Genomic DNA, 25,358 nt, shown 5'->3' on the forward strand with positions numbered 1-25,358 from the left:
ATTCATAGTGTGGTCAGACATGGAGAGGCAGCTAGTGCTGACAAAGCAGCAGCAGATAAATTTGTCAATAGCTTTACAAGAATTATAGAAAAAGGAGAATACCTACCTCAACAAGTCTTCAGTTGTGATGAGACTGGGTTATTTTGGAAGAAAAATGCCCAACAGGACATTTATCACAAAAGAAGAAAAAACACTTCCTGGGCATAAACCAATGAATGATAGGTTAACATTGCTTTTAGCAGCAAATGCAAGTGGAGACTGTAAGGTAAAACCAATGTTAATCTACCACTCAGAGAATCCCCGAGCATTCAAAAAGTTCAATGTCTCTAAATCCAATTTCGGTGTTTTGTGGAAGTCTAACAGCAAAGCCTGGGTCACAAGAATAGAATTTAGAAGTTTTAAAAGAGGTATACTGTGAGTAGACATATCGATACAAAATTAATAACAGAAAAAAACTCATGTACAAAGATGATTTAATAGTATAATTTTTGCCTGCGTGTCACAGGCATCTTCAGTAGATATTAAGCTCAAATTAAACAATGTTGTTTAATTTGAGCTTAATATGTACTGAAGATGCCTGTGACACACAGGCGAAAATTATACTATTAAATAATCTTTGTACGTGAGTTTTTTCCGTTATTAATTTTGTATCAATAGAATTTAGAGACTGGATTCGCGAAGTGTTTGGACCAACTGTCGAAGCCTATCTTGAGCAAAACAATCTGCCTCTAAAAGCCATTTTAACCTTGGATAATGCACCTGGCCATCCAACGTGCATATAAGAAGAGCTACCAGAGGAATTAGATTTTATCAAGGTGATTTTTCTTCCTCCCAAGACTACATCTCTGATTCAACCTATGGATCAGCTGATAATTGCAAATTTTAAAAAACTGTACACAAGTGCACTTTTTACCAGGTGCTTTGAAATGTGTGAGGCTACCAACATAATCCTAAGAAAATTTTGGAAGGAAGAGCTCAACATTGTCATAGCAATTAGGCTAATTAATTGTAAAGGCTTGGCAAGAAGTAACAATGAAATGTCTCAAAGCAGTATGGAGGAAACTGTGTCCTTCCTTTGGTAATGAAGAAACTTCAGATGAAGGACACAAATTGGTAAAGGATATTGTGGCAACTGCTCATGATCTTAACTTGGAAGTAGAGGAAGAAGATGTTGAAGATTTATTGGAGATACATGACCGAGAATTGACTACTGACGAGCTAAAAGAACTTTTCAAGCAGCAATGTGAAGAAAAGGAAATGGAAATTTCAACTGAAGATGAGGATGGAGAGAGAGAACAAATTACGACTGCTGAAATCAAAAATGTTTTGGCAAAGTGAGAGGAAATTCAAAATGTTGCTATGAAATGGAATCCAAACAAATCTGAAGTTATCAGAACTGCTGATCTATTTAATGAAAAGTCCATGCAGTTTTTCAGAAACATTTTAAAAAAGAGGCAGAAGCAAACAACCCTAGACATGTTTTTTACAGGTCCAAAATTTGTCAAAAAAGTGAGCCCAATTGTCCTTCTGGTGAAGATTGATAATTAAAACCTGTTTTCATGAACAATTCATTTTGTTAATGTTAATTTTTTTGTAGCAAATACATATACTGTATAATAAATAAATGATATTTATCATATTTTTATGACATTTTAAATGAGTTTTATCTGCGTTTTTAATATGTACTATGGTTGTGGGGAGGATCCGGAACAAATTAATCGATTTTCAATTAAATCTTATGGGGAATCGCGCCTTGGATAACGATGGTTTTGGTTAACGACGGTAATCCTAGAACGGATTACCGTCGTTAACCAAGGCACCATTGTAAATTAAAGATGCCAAGAAATTATATTCTTGGTTTCATCCTTTATCCAAGTGTAAGCAAACAGCGTTTACTGAAACTCATAGTATAATTTATGTAAAACAGTTGTAACAATAACATTTAGACTGGAGTCTGAGAAATTGGCATTGTGTGGGCAACAGTGATAATGGTTGTCAATTTAATGTTGTAAAATGCAAGGTTATGCACTTTGGATTGAAAAGATTGTATACTGTGTATGCAATCTTTTCAACCCATGTTAAAGGGAATTGATGAGACTAGGGACTTGGGAGTAATGGTTGATAGAGAATTGAAGCTCAGAAGGCATATTGCAAAGGTTGACAAAATAGCTCAAAGGATTACTTGAATGTTAAAAAAACAACCTAAAAAGTAAAGATAGAGAGATTGAAATAAACCTATCGTCAGAAACACTCACTGAAGAAGTCAAGAACGCTCTCAGTCTAGGACATAACTTTGCCGTCACGGCCAAACAAATTCCCAAACTAGGAATTATGATGAAAGTAGAACGGGGTATCCACGATCTTCTGCCAGCAATGGCTAATAACGTGCGACTCGATATAGCAAGTATTATAAACAAGGCTAAGCCTCCAAAAAGCAATATGCCACATAAGCAAATAACTGCCCTAAAAAAAGTTATATAATAATAAAAATATTATTATTACAAAAGCCGATAAAGGAAATGCAACAGTTATCATGAATAAAGAAGAGTATAACAGAAAAATGCAAGATCTCATATGTGACAGTTCCACATATCAAATTATACATCGAGACCCTACGATGTCTCAAAAGAAAAAAAGTCCGAAAATTACTGAAAAAAGTGACATCATGGCCCAAAGAAATCATCAGGAAAATAAAACCAATTCATGTTAAACCACCCCGTATTTATGGATTACCAAAAATCCACAAAACTAATATTCCCCTACGCCTCATGGTTGATAGCATAGATAGTCCCACATATAAACTGGCCAGGCATTCAGCCAAGTCGCTTGCCCCCCCCCACTGGCAACTCCTCTACTTTTGTAAAAAATCTAATCCTAAAAGATTCAGACATAATGGTTAGTTTCGATGTCACCTCCTTATTTACCAATGTACCACTTATTGACACTCTTGATTTAATCAAGTCTAAATTTCAGATATTTTTGAATTATTTCAATTTACCATGACTGCAGGTTACTTTACATGGGGAGGAAAATTCTACAAACAGATTAATGGTACTGCTATGGGTTCCCCCCCCCCTTCCCCCGTTAGCAAATTTTTACATGGAACACTTTGACAACAAAGTACTTACCACAGCTACGTACAAGCCACAAGTGTGGTTATGCTATGTAGATGATGTGTTTGCTGTCTGGCCCCATGGACAAGACACTTTGGATGCTTTTGTCACCTATCTAAACAGCCAACACCCCAAAATTCACTTCACAGTAGAAAAAGAATCAAATAACTGTTTACCATTTCTTGACACATTAGTCACCTGCCTTTCAGATGGATCACTATCTTTTTCTATTTACAGAAAGCCTACACACACACAGGAAGATACCTACATAAACAATCACATCATCATCATACTGTCCAATAGTATGGCATTTTAAAAACACTTGCACACAGAGCCATTTGTTCTAACGATACAGCTCTGAACACTGAACTCCAATACCTGCGCCATCCGTTCTTAGCCAACGGCTACAATCCCTACAAAATAGATAAAATACTACATAGGCCCATTACTCTGCCCTCCCCTAATACACAACAATACAACATGACCATTTCTATACCCTATATTAGAGGTACATCGGAAAGATAGCCAAAGTATTGTTGAAACATGGCCTTCGCACCACTTTCAAACCTCATGTCAAGCCGGCAACTCTGATCCGCTCATATAAGGATAAACTTCACCCTTTAGCACATCCAGGAGTGTATGAAGTGCCTTGTGACTGTGACTTGTCCTATTATGGGCAAACAGCAAGATCAGTGAACATCTGCCTGGAAGAACATGAAAGATACATTCGTTACTATTACTATGGCAAGTCGGGACTGGCAGACCATGCTTTGGACACTCCTTCACACAGGATTAGATGGAGGAAAACGAATGTGCTATTTAGGAGTCGTTATAGATCTGAAAGATTATTTTTTGAGTCAGCAATGGCTTTGAAGAATTCTCCCAACCTTAACAAATATGGTTGCATTAATTTTTCAAAAATTTGGGAGACGATTATCCTAAGAAAAACTCCTGGATAGCTGCTGTTTTTTTTTTTTTTTTTTTTTTTTTTCCCGTTAGAGGGCGCCAAAAAATAGGACTTTAGATCTTTTGTCTTTTCCAATTATATTGTTTCACTCACTCACTGTCGCATTTACAAGTGTGTTGTGCTCTGATGATGCTGAGTTGAAAATCAGCGAAATATAAGCGTTAATAAAACATCTTTGTGATAAAAGTGTATGTGATGTTCTTAATACCGTGAAAAGTAAGTCATGGATAGAGAGATTATTAACCCTCTTTATAAGGCTACACAGATTTGGTAACCTGGATTTTATTGGTATCAGGAAGTGTTGGAGAGCATTGAAAGACAACTGACCAAGCTGATGACATGACTCTGGGATGCTCCTTTTGAGGATAGGTTGAAGGTGTGAGGTGCAAAGTTCATTTGATAGGCTGAAAAGAGGGGGCATGATAGAAACTTAAAGGTTTTGTATGATTGATACAAAAGAAATTTTCATCATCATCAAATTCCTGATGTGTACCCTCAAGGGGTGTACAAAATATTATGATAGTACTACATGAAAAACTTATATCGTTACTAACATCCTACGAACAATTTTCCTCCAAATCAATCTGTTATCTGTCAAGATTCCAACATTATCAGATCTTATATTTCTGTCTTCTAAGGCACTTTTTAATGTATCAATCCACCTATATATATCTTGAACTTCTTCCTCTGGGTATTTTTCTTGCCAACCTGGCAGAGAACACTTGTTTTGCTGATGTTTCCTCTCCCATTCTGTTTAAATGACCATATCACCTGAGATTAGCTCTGCTAACACATTCCTGGATGCTAACAGTGCCAAGTTCTTTCCTAATATGCTATTCTTTAATATGATTCCATATTGCTATTGATGCCATCTGTTCATGCTCCTAATCTCTCTCTCAGGACTCATATCTGTAGTCTCTAGTCTTTGGTTGAATATTTTATTTCTAACCCAGCTCTCAGATCCATAGGTTTAAATTGGTTTGAACACTGTCTTGTATACAGCTAATTTAGTGTTTTGACTAATTTCTCTCTTATTCCATATAAATTTATTCATTTGACTTCCTACCATACCAACTTTGTGAATTCTGTTGTCTATTTCCATATTTAATTTATCATCATAACAAAAATATTGTGTCTAATTAACTGAACTGTTTTACTTGTTCTATAGATTCTCCAGTCATGATGCAGTTGACATTTTCAATGTTTTTGCCTATTTTCATTGTCTTTGTCTTGTTATTGCTGATTTTAATATCAAATTTATTACAACAGTTATTCAGTTTAGCCAGGGAATCTTGCAGACTTGTACTGGATTTATTTAAAAGTATAGCATCATCTGCATAAAGTAAAAAACTGAGATTAACATCTCCAATTTTGATATCAGGTTTAAACTGCTTTCCTTCATAATGTGATCCATATAGATAATGAATAACAGGGGGGATAATGTACATCCTTGTCTCACACCAGATTTAACATTAAACCATCTTCCTGTACTTCCTCCAATTCTAATTGCTAACTTACTACTCAAATAAAGACTAAGTATTGCTTGATATAATGTCCCATTGACACCATATAACTGTAGTGTTTTGAATAGCTTTTCTCTTGGCACCTTGTCATATGCCTTTTGCAGGTCTACAAAACTTAAATACAGAACCTTGTTATATTCCCACAATTACTCATCTGTTTGTTGTAAAGTGAAAATCTGATCCTGACGCCTCTATTTGTCCTGAATCCAGCTTGTTCTTCATTCAGTTTCCACAATCCTTCTCAAGTATACTTGCATGAATCTTACCAGAAACACTCAGTAGGGAAATACCCCTGTAATTCTCACATTCAGTTTTATTTCCCTTGTTATATATGGGTACTCTGAGAGCTCTACTCCAGTCATCTGGAATTCGTCCCTCTGTCCAGGCCTTCAGAACTATGCAGTGCAGTCACTGCAAGACTTTTATACCTCTATACTTGAGCATTTCTGGTCAAGTATCACCTACTCCTGCTGCCTTTCCACATTTCAGGCTTTTGATAGCTTTTTCTACTTCAAGTATGGATATGTATTCCTGATTGCATGCGTGGTCAGTGTTTCTTACAACTGTGCTATCACTGCTTATTTCATTTAGCAATTTTTCAAAAGTAATTACTCCTTACATCAAGGATATCTTTTTCTCCAGTTTTCATGTTGCCTTTATCATCTCTAATTCCTTTTACAGCATTCTTTCCTCCATTTCTGATATTTTTCAACAGCCTCCAGAATGTTTTGCCATCTTGCTGATACTTATTTTCTATGTTCTTACCAAAGTCTTCCCATGACTTTTGTTTAACTACTTTCTCACATAGCTTAGAGAATACAGAGACAAATGTAGAGAGCTAAAAGCACAAGCTGACTTATTCACCAAAAAATTTTTCAGTACATGACAAATAGAGAGAGAGAACTAAGAGTTACCCTGAAAGTTGTGTAAGGGTGTGCAGACTAGATTTTTTGCTTGTAAGGTGGTGAATGAGTGAAATAGATTGAGAGAATTAGTTATTAATGCCCTGACAGTGAATGAATTTAAGGAGAGGTATGATAGGTATTTTGTGTATGAAGGTTAATGTAGGTGTCCTGCAGTAAAACTTCGACTTCATGGAGATACCCATATAATAATAATAATGTACAGAATTTAATGAAATTTGATATTGAGGATTTTTGCCCAATCTTGTCAGATTGGCTCGATTTTAGTTTGCATCAGACCACTTTTAGTGCATGATTTGGCAGAACCATCCATAATATATAAACCAAATGTAAGTTCAATTGATAATGAATAATACAACAATACAAGAATGCTATTGCACCTTTTTTGGGATTGTCTTAGGTAATTTCCTTCCTTGTTATTGTGTTATGTATGATGTTAAGTTTTATAACATCATGCAGATCAAGTTAGAAGTTGGTTTTTGTTATGAAATTTGGTTTATAGGCTTCTGTTAACTTAAATAAATAATATTATTATTATTATTCACACCAAACCTGTATGGAGTCAAGAGATTATAGAATGTCTTGCTGTCACACACAGTGCTCATGGAACTTCCCGAAACACTTTTCGCCATTTCTGCACTTGCCACACCCTCAGGCAATGCATTCTGCTCATCAACCATTCTGTGCAAAGAACATGCTCATGTTCTCTCGTTATACATCTTTGGATAGCCTCTTATTCTACCCATTTCCCTCCATTCTGTGAGAAATGTCTTCCACATTTAGCCACTAACAATCCTTTACCGGTTTGTGTGTCAGGCATATTACCTTCCCTTTCTGTTCAAAAGACTCTGCAATTGACAAATATTCTAGTGAATGATGTAGAAAGGTGTTCAGCCTTATTCCTGTTTCTGTATAAAAATAATGTGCAAATAAACCACTTAAATTACAACCTATAGCAGGCCTGTTTAGCTCAGTGGAAGTGGTGCTTGCATTCTCTGTGCTAGGCTGCCTGAAGGTAGACTTAAGTTCAAGTCTAGTCGCTGACTGGAGGAACTTTTTCTAAGTCCATCTTTGACTGGTTCTCGAGTTAGTTGATCTCTAGCATGGGCAAGCAGGTTTTTTCTTCCGAATATTCGGGTTATCATCCCATAAACTCACGAAAATCGACTGTAGAACCTACATTATTTCAGACAGTAACATATCCTGTTAGGGTTAGGTAACCAAGAGATAGCAGCACTTGTTTGCTCATCTCTTCATCATTGTCACCTATGATTAGTGATAGACATTGGCCAGCTATCTCTGCTTTGAAAGCATGCTTGTTTTTGGTGGGAAAAAAAAAATTCTATACCTCTAGAAGTATTTAATGAAAAGCAGATGAGGAAAATTCCTCTTTATTAGGATTTCTTTCTGCATGCAAGCATCAGATAACTATGGCTTACTAAATTTGGCAAGTGGACATAAGAAATAAAAACATTATTACTCTAGAGGTTATAAAAACCACATACTTATTATGAAACTTGCTACAAAACTAGCTAATAAATAAACTGTAAACACAATAATTTGTTGTTGATGTGTATTATAACTTTATAAGTAACTGGTTATAATATAAAAAAAATGATTCTTTAAATTAGTAATAAGTTTTAAAATAGCACCTTCTTTAAAAATAAATGAAAGCATTTTCAAATATATACTAATTGCTTTGCAATGATTGTGATAGATGATAGCTCTCAGCCTAGTTGGTTGAATAGTGTTTCCTCTCTAACCAACAGATTGTGGGTTCACATTCCACTTTGGGTATTTCTGAATTTCTATAAGTGGTAAATGAATTTCATTGCATGATGTGAGATTGGAGACCTAAAGTGGCTTGAAAAAGTTCCATGTTTAGTCTTTAGAACAGGGCTTCCAGATTATCAAGATTCAGATCAAATAGAACATTTGATCTATTAGTCCCTAGCCCACCCTCAATACAAAATATTATTGGTTTTATCTTTCACGAGATTCACATTTAAAAAAAAAAATGTGTGTGTGTGTGTGTGTGTGTGTGTAGAAGTTAATTTACTTAAGTAAAACAGCTTTATTGTTGTTACTTATGAGTTAAATTACTAATCAAAAGTAAAATGTTATATTTTCCTTTAAAATCAATATATATTAGCCCAGTTATTTAGATAACAATCTATAATTGTATTAATTATATTCATGGATCATATTAACTTACTTTATTGTTTCTTTTAGCTTACTTAAGTCATCAGTATTATTTTGGTGCTACTGTTGGAAGATTTGCCAATCGAATAGCTAATGGAAAGTTTCACATTCTTGATCAAGAGTACCAGCTTCGAACTAACAGTGGTTCTCATCATTTGCATGGTGGCTATAAAGGTTTTGATAAGGTGTGTTAAATTTCATATATCTAATGAGACCTGTGCTTCGCTTCTGCACTTTTAGATTTTAATATAGTTATCTGAAAAGCAGTTGTAAAAATCAAATATATCCCTTGATATGATTGTAATTTAATGACTGGTGAAGACACAAAATTCAATGATTCTCTGTCTTCATCTACTTGCAAGAGGTACTAGATATTATGATAGTCCAATACTGATTAATATTTCATGACTCGTTTCCAATTAGTAACTTTCTTTCAATCTCTTATTTATCAGGTTTTTGATTTGAGCATTTACATTTTGATCTTCTAAAACTAAAACACACCCCCTCTGCATCAAGATATCTATTTCTCCATTTTTTTCAGTCTTGCCTTTTCTCTCTCTTTTAGTAACTTGTTTTTGCTGACTTGTCATCTCCTGTTCTGTTTAAATGACTGCACCATATTAGATTATTTCTGCTTAGAATTCTTGAACATTAAAAATTTCTGATTATTTCTGATATCTTCATCTTCAATTTGGTTTTGCCATCGATACTATCTGTGCATTCAGCAATTTTCCTCAAAACTCGTGTAGTCTCGGTCTTTAATCAACTGTTTTATTTCTACTTATATACTGCTAATTTGATTTTTTGGTTGAATTTTCTCTGAGAATGTTCCATATAACTTATTCTACTGACTTCTAACCATATTTCCATATGGTTGGAAGCTAGTTGAATAAATCATATTTGAATGATATGAATATATATGAATCCATATATTTTTGTATTTAGTGTGTTTATCTTTTTCTGAACATTGTACCTAAATAACTAAAATGTGTAATCTGTTCTATAGGTTCTTTACTTCTGAATAGTGGGAATTTTTCCCCTGCCTTTTTCATAGTTTTTAGTTGGTTTGGGAGTGTTTTAGGTGATCAAAATGCAATTGCTGATTTTCTGATCATATTTGTCACAGCAGTTATTTGAAGCTTTCGGAAAATTTATTTAAAAGAATGCTAGCCATGTAAAGAACTAGGTTTAATATCTTCTGTTTGAATATGAAATTTGATACCACTCTCCTTAATAATCTGTATGGGCCACATTATTACCACATGTAGAGACGGCATGTAACTGTTTTACACATAATTGAACATCAAAAATTTCTTGGTGCTTAAGGGTCAAAGCTGTATAACTGAGAGGAGACCTCCACATAGCCTTTAAAAGGAATGCGGAGAACCGACCAGGGCTTCTGACCTAATGTCCACTCCTCACCTTCTCGTGGTGCACCCTGTTGGGTATCTACTTTGATACTGAACGAACGAGGATGGGCTGGCAATTTGGGATTTAGCCGACCAAATTGTATTCTTATTGGTTAAACCAAAATAAAAAATGATGGTACAACATGACAAAATTTCATGCCGGCTGGGGCGTCGCCCGGTTAAACAAGGCCCCCGTTGTTTTCGCCAGGGAACCAGGGCGAACAGCGAAAAGTCAGCTACTGGAACAAATCTGAAAACAAACCCCCAACTCAACATCACCAGAGTTAAAGATCGGTACTATCAACGTAAGAAGCCTGAATGGCAAAGAAATGGAGCTAGCTGAGGAATTAGATAAGTACCAGATCGACATAATAGGGGTGACTGAAACAAAAAAGACAAAAACTGGTGAGATCTTTCTGAGCAATAAATACAAAATGTTATATTCAGGCAATGACAATCAAGGAAAAGAAGGAGTAGCCATAGTATTCAACACAAAATACGAGGCTAATCTTCTTGAATGGCAGTCAGTCTCAAGTAGAGTAATGTGGGCAAATATGAGAATGGGGAACTGGACAATGAGACTTATTTGTGCCTATGGTCCCACAGAAGGTTCTACTAAGGTAGAAGTGGGGGAATTTTTTGAGGCTTTAGAAAAAGCAACTGACACAATGAAAAAGGAAAAGTTGGTCCTTGTTGGGGATCTAAATAGTAGAGTAGGAAATGATTGTGAGACATACAAAAATATTTTGGGAAAATTTGGAGAAAAGAGCAAAGCTAATAATCATGGCAAATATCTGTTGGATTTCTGCTCAGGACATGGACTGGTTATTACTAACACCATGTTCCAACATAAAAATGTGCACAAATTCACATGGAGAGAAGAGGCTAGGAATAAGAAAAGTCTCATTGACTATGTTATTGTTGATACTGATGTTTTCTCCCTGGTGCAGGACACCAGAGTGTACAGAGGATTTGAAATTGGAAGTGATCACTATTTAGTCTTGAGCAGGATAAAATTGAATTTCATATTGAAAAGAATAACATGTAACAAAGTTTTAAAACGAATAAAAGTTGAGCAGCTCTCAGATGTGAACTGTAGACTAAAATACAGAAATATTATTGAAAAGAAAATGAAAGAGTTTGAGAACAGGAATCAAACCTTGGAGATTCAGTGGCAAACTCTGAAGGAAACATTGATTGATTCTGCCAGAGAGGCATGTGGTGAGGTTGTGTGCAAGGATAAAAAAAAATCAGAACTCCCTGGTGGACACAGGAAGTTAAAGAGGCAGTGAAGGAAAAGAAGAAAGCATATCAAAAGTTCCTGGCAAATAAGTCAGCCTTTACTCTTACAGAATACAGAGACAAATGTAAGAAAGCTAAACAGTGTGTAAAACTAGCTAAACAAAAGTCATGGGAGGACTTTGGCAAGAATATAGAAAATAAATATCAAGAAGGTGGCAAAATATTCTGGAGGTTGTTGAAGAAGCTTAGGAATGGAGGAAAGAGTGCTGTAAAAGGAATTAGAGATGATAAAGGTGAAATGAAAACAGGAGAAAAAGATATCCTTGAAGTATGGAGTAATTACTTTGAAAAACTGCTAAATGAAACAAGCAGTGATGACAGCACAGTGATAAAAAACACTGACCAGGCATGCAGTCAGGAATACATATCTATACTTGAAGTAGAAAAAGCCATCAAAGGCTTGAAATGTGGAAAGGCATCAGGAGTAGATGATATTCGACCAGAAATGCTGAAGTATGGTGGTATAAGAGTCTTACAGTGGCTGCACTGCATAGTTCAGAAAGCCTGGACAGAGGGACGAATTCCCGATGATTGGAGTAGAGCTCTCATAGTACCCATATATAAAAAGGGAAATAAAACTGAATGTGAGAATTACAGAGGTATTTCCTTACTGAGTGTTCCTGGCAAGATCTATGCAAGTATACTTGAGAAACGGTTGAGAAGAATTGTGGAAGAAAAGCTTGGTGAAGAACAAGCTGGATTCAGGCCAAATAGAGGCTGTCAGGATCAGATCTTCACTTTACGACAAATAGTCGAGAAAGCATGGGAATATAACAAAGATCTGTATTTAAGTTTTGTCGATTTGGAAAAGGCATATGACAAGGTGCCAAGAGAGAAGCTATTCAATACGCTGCAGTTATATGGTGTCAATGGGGCATTATATCAAGCAATACTTAGTCTTTATTTGAGTTGTGAGTCAGCAGTTAGAATTGAAGGAAGTACAGGAAGATGGTTTAATGTTAAATCTGGTGTGAGACAAGGATGTACATTATCCCCTCTGTTATTCATTATCTATATGGATCACATTATGAAGGAATGTGGTATTAAACCTGATATCAAAACTGGAGATGTTAATGTCAGCTCTTTGCTTTATGCGGATGATGTTATACTTCTAAATAAATCCGCTACAAGTCTGCAAGATTCTCTGACTAAATTGAATAGCTGTTGTAATAGATATGGTATGAAGGTCAGCAATAAAAAGACAAAGACAATGAAAATAGGCAGAATCATTGAAAATGTCAACTGTGTTGTGAATGGAGAACCTGTGGAACAAGTAAAACACTTCAGTAAAAATTGTGCCTACTTAGGCACAATTTTTACTGAAGATGGTAAACTAAATATAGAAATAGACAACAGAATCAGCAAAGCTGGTATCGTGGGAAGCCAATTGAATAAATTCATATGGAATAAGAAAGAAATTAGTCGGAACACTAAATTAGCTGTATACAAGACTGTGTTCAAACCAATTTTAACTTATGGATCTGAGAGCTGGGTCAGAAGTAAAACACTTGACCAAAGACTAGAGACCGCAGATATGAGAGTCCTGAGAAAGATTAGAGGCGTGAACAGATGGCATCAATGGCAATATCATATTAAAAATGAGGATATTAGGAAAGAATTTGACATTGTCAGCATCCAGGAATGCGTTAGCAGAGCTAATCTCAGATGGTATGGTTACTTAAATAGAATGGGAGAGGAAAGATTAGCAAAACAAGTGTTCTCTGCCAGGTTAGCAGGAAAACGACCCAGAGGAAGACCAAGATATAGGTGGATTGATACGGTACAAAGTGCCTTAGACGATAGAAATGTAAGATCTGATAATGTTGGAGTCTTGACAAGTAACAGACTGATTTGGAGGAAAATTGTAGATAGGAAGTTAGTAATGATGTAATTTTTTCATGTAGTACTGTCATATCCTGTACACCCCTTGAGGGTACATGGCAGGAATTTGATGATGATGATGATATTTTTTTTTAAATTTTTATTTTTAAATTCTGACTACTATCTACACATAGTAGTCAGAATTGAAACTTGCAGCTTAATTATACACTGTTATCACTCCATATGATTGCTTTCCACCATAGTGATTTAGTGCTTTAAATTGCTTTTCCCGTGGCGCTTTATGGCATAATTTGATATCAGTAAGCTTAGATGCTTATTATGTTCTCATGATTTCTTGTTTGTCATAAGGTAACAATATCTGGTCTTGGGCTTCCATTTGGCCTAAATCCATCTTATTCTCCAATTTTTCCTTCAACTATTCTTCTATCTCCCCCCCCCCCCCTCAGCTATGCTGGAAATTAAGGACATTTCCTCCATGTTCCTCATTTATTTTATTTTTTCTAATTAATTTTTCTTTTATAAATTTATGACAAGAGCTCTGCTTAGGTCATCTGATATTTGACCTTCGGTTCTTCTGAATTATACAATGTGGCTACCATAAAATTTACCTTGACATTTTGGGTCAAATATCTATTCCAGCTATCTTTTCATGTTGCAAGCTTCTGATGGATTTTTCTACCTCAGGTATTAATATGTACTCCTAATTTCATTCTGCTTGGATATTTTATTACCACTTTTCTGCTATTTGTTATTTCATTTAACCTTTTCAAAGTAAGTACGGTAAGTACTTTTCACTGTACAGTTTTTGTATATTATGATTTTTGATTCCTTTTGTCATACTTCATCATCCAAGTTGAAGGTATTGTTATGACAGAGATGACATGGACTGATGTGAGAACAGAGGTTGATGAATTGGATGTACTTTGGATATTGTAGAATCTGAATGCAAATACATCTGTGGGATTGGGTGGGATACAATTGGCTTACATTTTAAAAGAGTGTGCAGAGGAATTGGTGATGCCTTTGACTAGGCTATTTAAGTCTCAGCTCTGGTAAAGTCCCAAGAGAATGGAAGGAGGACAAAATAATTCCTTTGCATAAAGGAGGATCTAAGTCTGTGGTAGCAAATTAAGCTGGCAAAATGGGCAAAGGGTAATGAATGTCAGTTCAACATGGAAAAGTGTAAGGTTATGCATTTTGGGATTAAAAGATTACTGGCTGTGTACTACATTGATGGAACTGTACTCCAAGAGATTGATGAGGCTAGGGACTTAGGGGTGTTGGTGGATAGGGAGATGAAGTTCAGGGGACACATTGCTAAGGTGTCCAAGATTACACATAGGATTACGTGGTTATTGAGGAACACACTAACATCCACAGATAAAGAGGTTACTATTCCCCTTTATAAAGCATTGATACTTCCACATTTGGATTACTGTGCTCGGGTCTGGTCGCCTGGATTCCTTGGAGATGAGGAGGTTGTGGAGAGAGTTCAGAGAAGAGTGACTAGGTTGGTGAGTGATGTAAAAAATGCTCCCTACATTGAAAGCTTGTGGATTGCAGAGGTTGGTTGATAGGTGGAGAAGAGGGGATATGATAGAAGCATTTAAATTACTAAAAGACTTTTATAATATTGATGCAGGAGAAATGTTTCAGCTGTGTGATAGTGATGGAAGAACAAGAGGTCATCCCTGGAAATTAAAGAAAAGTGTGGTTAACAAGGGTGTGAGAACGAGATTTTTTGCCTGGAGGGTGGTGAATGAGTGGAATTCATTGCTTGACTCAGTAATGAGTTCTTCATCTGTAAATGAATTAAAGAAGAGATATGATAGATATTGTTTTGCTAGTTTGGGTCTCCCGTGATGAGTCTACTGACTCCATGGAGATACCCGTAATAATAAAATTATAGACCAATCAGAATCTCAGGAGTGGCGGTTGTGAGTACGGGAAAAGTTGGTCAAAAGGAGAATTCAGGAATAGGTGGATAAGAATGTATATTCCATGAGGGGGCAGCATGGATTTGTGAAGGGTATGGCATGCCTTGATAATCTACTAATTTTTTTTATAACTGTGTGACAACTGACCTGGATAAAGAGAATGGCTACATGATGATACTGCTGGATTTCGCAAAGGTGTCTGACAGGATATGTTTGCACAATAAAGTTCCCTATGAACTTAATTATGGAAACATCAACAAATGGGGCTGGATATGAAACTGGTGATATAGATAAAATGGTGATTGGTGGACAGATACCAAAAAGTAATATATGGAGGAGCAGAATCCAGAAGAAGGCAGATGACTAGTAGTGTGTTTGGACCACTGCTGTTTTAATTTGCACATAAATGATATATGAAATCATTTGAAAGGAGGTATTCAGTTGTTTGTTGATGATGCAGAGTTGGGTAGGATAATAGTCAATCAGTGTTATGTATAGAGAGTTTGCAAGATGATTTGAATAGGCTGATGGTATGGGCAAAACATAATGTCAATTTAATGTGGAAAAGTGTAAAGTTGTGTGTTTTGGGTTACAAAGATAAGCTATGTGCCACATTGAGGTAACTATACTCCAGGAAACTGATGAAGCCGGAGATTTGTGTGTGTAGTAGAAGATAGACAGTTGAAGTTTAGAGGCCATATTACTGAAGTAAGTAGGGTAGCTCACAGGATTACTTGTTATTGAAGAACACACTAACAAGCAGAGATAAGGGAGTTTTCATTCCTCTTTATAAAGCCTTAATATGACCACATCTGGATTACTGTGCTCAGGTCTGGTCACCTAGGTTTCTTGGGAATGAGGGAGTGGTGGAGAGGATCCAGAGGTGAGTGACCAAGAATTTATATGCATTTTAATGTTCAAATGTTCAATAGTAATGAGCAGGCTGTTCTGAACAGAAATCTAGCATATGCTTACTATTTAAAGAGCAAAACTAATTATTAACTTTTCCTCTTCTTAACAAGTTTTTCCACAACATTTCTATATATTTGGAATTTATGTCTTGTTCTTTCTTTATAAATCTCCAACTTTTTCATCTCAGATTTTCATCTCTTACATTATCTTACTCAAAATTCAGAAAGTTTACCTTTATTGTTTTATGTCTTACAATTTCATGTATCTGTTGTTGTTTTTTTAGTAGCATAATCACAAACCTCCTTGGATCACAAATACTAGATATTAATCAACTATATATTTCAGGTATTTTGTATAAAAATTAATCTTCACATGGATTGAGGATTCCAGTCAGATGATGTTATTTTGTGATTGGCTAAATATAGCTGACTCTCACTATTAAAAATCTTGTTCACTAACAAATTACTGAATTGTTCTGACTGAAGCCCTAGTGACTCACTGCAATTCTAAAGAAAAGTTGCTATACAAACTGTCTACTATAACATTATTCTTGTGGTCTTTTGCATTCCCTATAGGGAGAGTTAATTGTTATTTGTAAGATACAAAACTGTGACTGTCACAAATACTAGATATTAATCAACTATATATTTCAGGTATTTTGTATAAAAATTAATCTTCACATGGATTGAGGATTCCAGTCAGATGATGTTATTTTGTGATTGGCTAAATATAGCTGACTCTCACTATTAAAAATCTTGTTCACTAACAAATTACTGAATTGTTCTGACTGAAGCCCTAGTGACTCACTGCAATTCTAAAGAAAAGTTGCTATACAAACTGTCTACTATAACATTATTCTTGTGGTCTTTTGCATTCCCTATAGGGAGAGTTAATTGTTATTTGTAAGATACAAAACTGTGACTGTCAGATGTCACATTAAATTCATACTGGACGAAACATACACAAGAAAGCTATAAAGAAAAAAAAACATAAGCCAAAATTATAGAATAACACAAATCATAATTTTAGATATAAAGAGAATGCATAATTGATGGGGAAAAAACCTAAAGGAGCAACTTAGATCTGCATAGTTTTTTCCCTTTTTATCTATGGAAAAATAATGACATTGAAAAGAATGCAAGAGTCAGAGGGAAAAGTAAGACACCAGAATATTGGTTTTCTCTGTGGGTTAATGATGTAGCACCATCATGATGCAGAAAGGGTGGGAAATGATCAGAAAGTACAACTACTTTTAGACATGACACAAGCGTCTTGCTTTTAGTCTTTGCAAAGTCAGATTTTGATAATTTATTTGCAACATTTAGTATAGGCAAAAGAAGGAAGCTGGAGGTTTCACTGAAACCTCCAGTTACATTCTACTCATTTTTATTTTGCATATTCTTGACACATTTTTAGGAGAACAAAACCTTGCATAAGGATGAAATGGGGAGTGGCTCTATGCCTGTAAAAATGATTTCTCTGATGCTTGTTTTGGATTTGTGGCCAAAGCAACAATGGTTGTGAGGCAATGTGTTATGTCTGTAAATTGTTTTTCTGGCCAGTTTGCATGTCCTGCAAGAGGGGAAAACCTTGCCATCTCTGTATAACACCACCTAAACCAATTTTGTGACATGTCGAGTATAAATATTGGAAAGACTGAAAACAACCCAATAAAAAATGAAATCATGAAGGGTATTCTCATGTAGCATTTTTTAAGCAGTCAGCATGCACTTGAGATTGGCTGTGCTAGCATTTCTGAGGATGAGGAGAAATTCTCTAGAGAACTGCCAACATCTACAACTTAGAAGAATTATTGGCAAGAAGAAAATAAAGTTTTTGGTTTGAATTATTAAAATGGTAATTGGAAGGAGAAAAAGGACAAAATGGTGCAGATTTGGTAAAGAAAGTAAAAAATACTTAATATCTGAATGACAGAATGCTGATGACAGCAGTAACTTCAGTGGATTAGATCTCACCATAATTCAAGTATATGTGCCAATAACTAATTCAGACGATCAGATAAAAGAGGCATAGAAAATAACTAATAACATCAATTAAAGATAATAGTATATAATGGGGTGCTTGTATGCAGTGGTTGGAGAGGGCAGCGATTGTTCCTGCCTAGTCCAAATCACTAAATGATTTGGACTAGGCAGGAAGAATGCAAGAGGAGAAAGATGTTAGATTTCTACAATCAACATAACCTTATAGTTGGTAGCACACTTTTTTGAGGTTCCTAAACAAAGATGCTATACATGAAAAGCACCAGCAGATGTTGCTTGATATCAGATTGATTACATGCTAGTCAAGAGGAGATACAGAAATCAGCTCATGTTACAGCTATCCAGGAGTTGAAATAGAAGTGACCACTCACTTGTTATTGTAAAATGCAAAATAAAACAAGAAAATACATAGATTAAGAAGAAGAAGAAATATATCAAACTACTGAAGACCTCAGATACAAAAAATGAATTTTAAAAAGAAACCTATCGCATGTTTGAAAAACAGTGAGAAAGATTAGTTGATCATCAAGGAAATCTAAAAGATCAGCAGACAAAGTGCTAGGATTTATAAAATTACAACCATAGAAGCCTTGGATTACAAATGAGATACTTAATTAATAGAAGATCGAAATAAACCAAGTAAAAAAAGCAAAGGAGAACTAGATAGAAAAAATGTCAAGTTGAATACAAATTAATAACAGGAAGAGCTGACAAGACATATCAGATAATTACTGTGCACACTTGCAATCCCAAAACAAAAGGTAAAATGGTACAACACAAAAAAAGGAAAATTACTTACTGGTAACTTATTACCAGTAAGTAATTTTCCTTTTTTTTTTGTCAAACAGATATTTCACCTGTAATACTAGCAAGTATTTCACCTGCAATTAAAGTGATTAAGTTAATCTATCATGAGGAACAGAAAGTATGTGATTTCTATGCAAATTCGATGGTAACAATACTCAAGAAAGGGAATGCAACAGACTGTAAAAGTTATCAAATGTTAAATTCACTTGATCATGCCTTAAAGATCATACTAAATATAATGAGGTTTAAAATAAAATTAAAAATTGAATATGATTTAGATGATCAGTTTGTATTCCAGAATGGTAAAGGAACTAGAGAAGCAATACTAGCCTCAAGAACAATACATTGAAGTAAAGAAGCTACATAATTGCTTTTATAGATTCGAAAAAGGCATTTGGTAATGTACAGAACAAGCTTTTTCAAATAATAAAGGAAATTGAAATAGACTAGAGAGAGAGAGAGATAGGAGACTAATTAAGAAATTGTATACCAGCCAGAAAATGAAGATACGAATACAGGAAAATGAAACTTCAGAAATGTAAAGAAAGGTGTAAGACAAGGTTGTATGCTGTCATCCTTACTTTTCAACCTGTATATAGAGAATGCAGTGAAATTAATAAAAGAAGGAATGAGTGGGATAACTGTAGGTAGAGAGCAGATACATATGATACATTTTTCTGATGATATAGATGTATTAGTTAGAATGAACAGGATTTAAAACACATCTAAGATGGACGATGCTTTATTTGAATATGGACTTAAGATAAATGCAACAAAAACTAAAATAAAGGTGGCATATTGAAAGAAACAAAATAACGTAGATAAAATAGTTATTAGAGGCAAGACTTTGAATAAATCAAATCGTTCATATATCTTGGAGAAACTATTCAAGAAGACAGAAGATGCTAGTTGAAAATATGAAGAAGAATTTATATCAAAAGAAGTATTAAAGAAAAAAAGAGATAATTTATTACAAGTATGATAAGTAAATTTATGGAAAAGATTTATAAAAACGTTTGTTTGGAGCATATTCTTATATAATTGTGATGCTTGGACTATAACAGCAGAAGACTGAAAAAGAATTGAGGTATTTCAAATGTGCTGCTGGATAGTATTGGTAGGAGTAAATTGGGGAGAGAGAAAATCCAATGCATGAAATAAAAGAGAACAGGGTATTGAAGAAGACAGTCAGAAAGAAAGAAAGATGAAATTCCTAGGACGTGTGTGGAGACATAATGAATGGATTATAAATGGATTAGAAAGAAAGATTCCAGGAAAAGAAGAGAATAGCTGAAATATACATCTTTGAAGAGGTGTTTAGATTAATTGAAAGAGGTTATAAACTACTAAAGAGAGAAAGCTGGAAATAAGATGACCTGGATGAGGGAACTCTCCATAGTGACACAGATTGTCCCTTAGGATTATTATGATTAATAGTGAATACTTTCATTAGCTTTATTCTTCTACAGATGTTCATAAATTGGTGTTTTATAACTTGATTTACTTCCACTATTTATATTTATTTTGTAGTTCATTTTTTTCCCTAAATATTTATTTTTTATTGTCTGCTCATTAATACTGTGTGTGTAGTAGATTGTTGCACATATATTTTATCTAAACCCCACACATGAGAGGTCACAAGATATACACACACACACATCTTACAATGAGTAGTATCACCTCTTGACCTTAAGAGCAACTTCAATTTGTCAATACAGACTCTGTGTGATGCTGCACACATACTGGACTACTGGTTTATTCTGACTTTATTACATCTCAGAGTTATTTCAGCTTGGACTTTGTCAGATCCTTTTTGCAAATAGCTCATTTCATTTCATTTTTTTTAAAAAATTATTAAGTAGGCTAATGGAGTGCTATAAAGTCATTTTCATGTTTCTAGAATCAAGTAAGCATTAGAAGGCAGATAAACTATGACCACGAAGGGATTTATTTCATTGTCAGCAATATTCAAGCAGGTTGCTCTGCACTTGTGGGATGGGACTTAGCATGTTTAAAAAAAAAACACTCCTCACCATCATGCTGCCAAAGCATATGGCAGGGCATTGCCATCTAGCATGTTGATTTGTATATTCATATGATTGTTGCACATGAAAGACTTCGCCAGCAGTGTGGAATTTATTAGGACATAAGTTTTCCATTCCTCGTGTCATTGATTTTATTATCTGGAAACATTTCAGTGATAATATTTAAGAACTAATGTAAATAACATAAGCAAATATAAACTGTCTGATAATGTCCAATAATGGAATGTGTTTGGGACATTACCTATAACTGTATTAATGCCGGTTCTCTATCTCTGTATCCTCACATCTAGGAATCTTAAATGTTAAAGAAATTTCTCTCAAAATCTAGTGGAAGAATTCTGAGCATTACACCTATTCTGTGATTAACACAAAGGGAAAAAAAAAAAGCCTGGAAACTGAAGAAATCATATTTCTTGCAGAGCCATAACATAAATCATGCTTCATTCTCTCTAGTGCATGGAACCTTGTCATACAAGTTGTACAATATAAAGATGTGCAATAATGTATGTGTCGGATTTTTATGCAATGTTAAGTCAGTTATTATTCATTTATAGTACTTGCAGAGCTTCTTTATTTCATACTTGCTTATTTTCCCCGAACTGTTTTCCCCATGATTGAAAATGAATGCTGTAAGTTGATTGAAACATTAAGGTCTGTCCTTGAGAATTTAACCATATAAATTGACTTATATATGCTACGTCAACATACATATGTATGCCTAATTTATATTGATTTATTTAGGCAATATGGGAATCTCATGTTGAAGGAAGTACAGTTATTTTCACATATGTCAGTCCTTGTTGGGAAGAAGGTTATCCAGGTCAGGTCACTGCTCAGGTTAAATATGAACTGACAGAAGAAAATGAACTTGTGGTTCAATCTACTGCCTCATCAACACATCTTACACCTGTTAATATTACTAACCATTCCTATTTCAATTTGGGAGGTCATGTAAGTATGCTTTTATGATACTGATCCATATTACTTCATTTTGTTTTATTCTTGTGCATTGTGGTTGAATATGCTAGAATAGTTAAGGTTAGCTATGAGAATCAACATCTGAATGTTGGATTTGCAGGGAAGAAGAGAGGTAGGCATGAATTTTGTATAGTAAAAGTACTCTCTTGTTTCTATATATAAGGCTAAGTAGTTGAAAAACATAAAAATTCATCCCATCCTGGCTGACTATCTTTTGACAAAACCCAGGTTTTGTCAAAAGATAGTCATTCTTCTGATTATATTGGGAGGTGCTGCAAGCACTCCATTGGTTTGACCTCATATTTATCTGGATTATTCATCAGAAATGCTGCAAATAATGATTTATAACCAAAAAAAAAAAATATTCCTTTCATTATTTTTGGATAAATTAGTCTTTAGAAGCTGGAAGTGTGATAAGCTTGTGAGTTTCTGAATTCTTTTATAAGTAAACTGCATAGTAAAAAATAATGAGAGAGAGAGAGACCTCAAATGAAACTGATGACTAAGTTTTTTTCATGAATTTCATGTGAATGCTTTTAAAATAATTTGCAGGTGGCATCCAGAAAAGCTTTCATGTCAGTGAAAACTTCAAAGCTGTTGTGGAATTCCTCACTGAACATCTGCATAGAGGGGGGGGGGGGGAATATTTCTAAGTATTTAGATATCTTAATTTTGCTGTAACATTACCATAAGAAGTACCAACATTTGCAATAGTTGTTTACCACATTTTTTTAAATTATTATTATTCAAGCATTTCCATGAACCCTGAAGACTCATTACAGAGGCCCACCAATATTCACATGATGCTGATCATGCCTCTCCTTAAACTCATTCACTGATTATGCATTTAAACTTTTTAGTAACCCATTCTGCTTGTGCACACTCTCTAAACAAAAAAATTCAAGTTTTCACATCCTTACTTACTCAGCTTCTAGATGTGATCCCTTGTCTTTCATCATCAGCAATTTAAACAGATATTGTCAGGTATGATGTATCACAGCTGTTAGTCTGTCAATTGGGTCTGCAGCCTAGTACTTGTCCAAAAAAGGAAAAAAACAAAACAAAAACCTGTTTCAGAAAGTATAAAAATTTAAATATAGCATGTGATCTATTAATAGAGAAAATCAAGGTACAACAAATAAAAATTATGTGACAGATGTAACTATTATTTATTCATGTTTATTAACATGCACAGATACCACTTGTCTAGTCTATTGATGTTGGATAAGCAATAGGTGGTGATATGTAATATCGCCAACTATTGCTATATCAATGAATTTCATCATCATCATCATCAAATTCCTGCCATGTACCCTCAAGGGGTGTACAGGATATGACAGTACTACATGAAAAAATTACATCATTACTAACTTCCTATCTACAATTTTCCTCCAAATCAGTCTGTTACTTGTCAAGACTCCAACATTATCAGATCTTATATTTCTATCGTCTAAGGCACTTTGTACCGTATCAATCCATCTATATCTTGGTCTTCCTCTGGGTCGTTTTCCTGCCAACCTGGCAGAGAACACTTGTTTTGCTAATCTTTCCTCTCCCATTCTATTTAAGTGACCATACCATCTGAGATTAGCTCTCCTAACGCATTCCTGGATGCTGACAATGTCAAGTTCTTTCCTAATATCCTCATTTTTAATATGATATTGCCATTGATGCCATCTGTTCACGCCTCTAATCTTTCTCAGGACTCTCATATCTGCGGTCTCTAGTCTTTGGTCAAGTGTTTTACTTCTGACCCAGCTCTCAGATCCATAAGTTAAAATTGGTTTGAACACAGTCTTGTATACAGCTAATTTAGTGTTCCTACTAATTTCTTTCTTATTCCATATGAATTTATTCAATTGACTTCCCACGATACCAGCTTTGCTGATTCTGTTGTCTATTTCTATATTTAGTTTACCATCTTCAGTAAAAATTGTGCCTAAGTAGCTGAAATGTTTTACTTGTTCCACAGGTTCTCCATTCACAACACAGTTGACATTTTCAATGATTCTGCCTATTTTCATTGTCTTTGTCTTTTTATTGCTGACCTTCATACCATATCTATTACAACAGCTATTCAATTTAGTCAGAGAATCTTGCAGACTTGTAGCGGATTTATTTAGAAGTATAACATCATCCGCATAAAGCAAAGAGCTGACATTAACATCTCCAATTTTGATATCAGGTTTAATACCACATTCCTTCATAATGTGATCCATATAGATAATGAATAACAGAGGGGATAATGTACATCCTTGTCTCACACCAGATTTAACATTAAACCATCTTCCTGTACTTCCTTCAATTCTAACTGCTGACTCACAACTCAAATAAAGACTAAGTATTGCTTGATATAATGCCCCATTGACACCATATAACTGCAGCGTATTGAATAGCTTCTCTCTTGGCACCTTGTCATATGCCTTTTCCAAATCGACAAAACTTAAATACAGATCTTTGTTATATTCCCATGCTTTCTCGACTATTTGTCGTAAAGTGAAGATCTGATTCTGACAGCCATTATTTGGCCTGAATCCAGCTTGTTCTTCACCCAGCTTTTCTTCCACAATTCTTCTCAACCGTTTCTCAAGTATACTGGCATAGATCTTGCCAGGAACACTCAGTAGGGAAATACCTCTGTAATTCTCACATTCAGTTTTATTTCCCTTTTTATATATGGGTACTATGAGAGCTCTACTCCAATCATCGGGAATTCGTCCCTCTGTCCAGGCTTTCTGAACTATGCAGTGCAGCCACTGTAAGACTCTTATACCACCATTCTTCAGCATTTCTGGTCGAATATCATCTACTCCTGCTGCCTTTCCACATTTCAAGCCTTTGATGGCTTTTTCTACTTCAAGTATGGATATGTATTCCTGACTGCATGCCTGGTCCGTGTTTTTTATCACTGTGCTGTCATCACTGCTTGTTTCATTTAGCAGTTTTTCAAAGTAATTACTCCATACTTCAAGGATATCTTTTTCTCCTGTTTTCATTTCACCTTTATCATCTCTAATTCCTTTTACAGCACTCTTTCCTCCATTCCTAAGCTTCTTCAACAACCTCCAGAATATTTTGCCACCTTCTTGATATTTATTTTCTATATTCTTGCCAAAGTCCTCCCATGACTTTTGTTTAGCTAGTTTTACACACTGTTTAGCTTTCTTACATTTGTCTCTGTATTCTGTAAGAGTAAAAGCTGACTTATTTGCCAGGAACTTTTGATATGCTTTCTTCTTTTCCTTCACTGCCTCTTTAACTTCCTGTGTCCACCAGGGAGTTCTGATTTTTTTATCTTTGCACACAACCTCACCACATGCCTCTCTGGCAGAATCAATCGATGTTTCCTTCAGAGTTTGCCACTGAATCTCCAAGGTTTGATTCCTGTTCTCAAA

General features: G+C 35.0%; 1 protein-coding gene across 2 annotated transcripts in view; it reads left to right on the forward strand.

Moving 5' to 3' along the window:
* The window catches only part of LOC150102245 (galactose mutarotase-like), an 88,434-nt gene that overhangs the window by 8,807 nt on the left and 54,269 nt on the right, over positions 1–25,358 (forward strand). For both annotated transcript variants that reach the window (XM_090399003.1, XM_090399004.1), the window contains exons 2-3: positions 8,759–8,913; positions 21,727–21,936. In XM_090399003.1, coding sequence (XP_090255129.1) covers positions 8,759–8,913; positions 21,727–21,936 — 365 coding nt within the window. The remainder of the gene's footprint in view (positions 1–8,758; positions 8,914–21,726; positions 21,937–25,358) is intronic.

This window comes from Typopeltis vanoorti, chromosome 10, assembly GCF_054136105.1.
Source record: "Typopeltis vanoorti isolate ZY-2024b chromosome 10, IOZ_Tvanoo_1.0, whole genome shotgun sequence".
Lineage (NCBI taxonomy): Eukaryota > Metazoa > Arthropoda > Arachnida > Uropygi > Thelyphonidae > Typopeltis > Typopeltis vanoorti.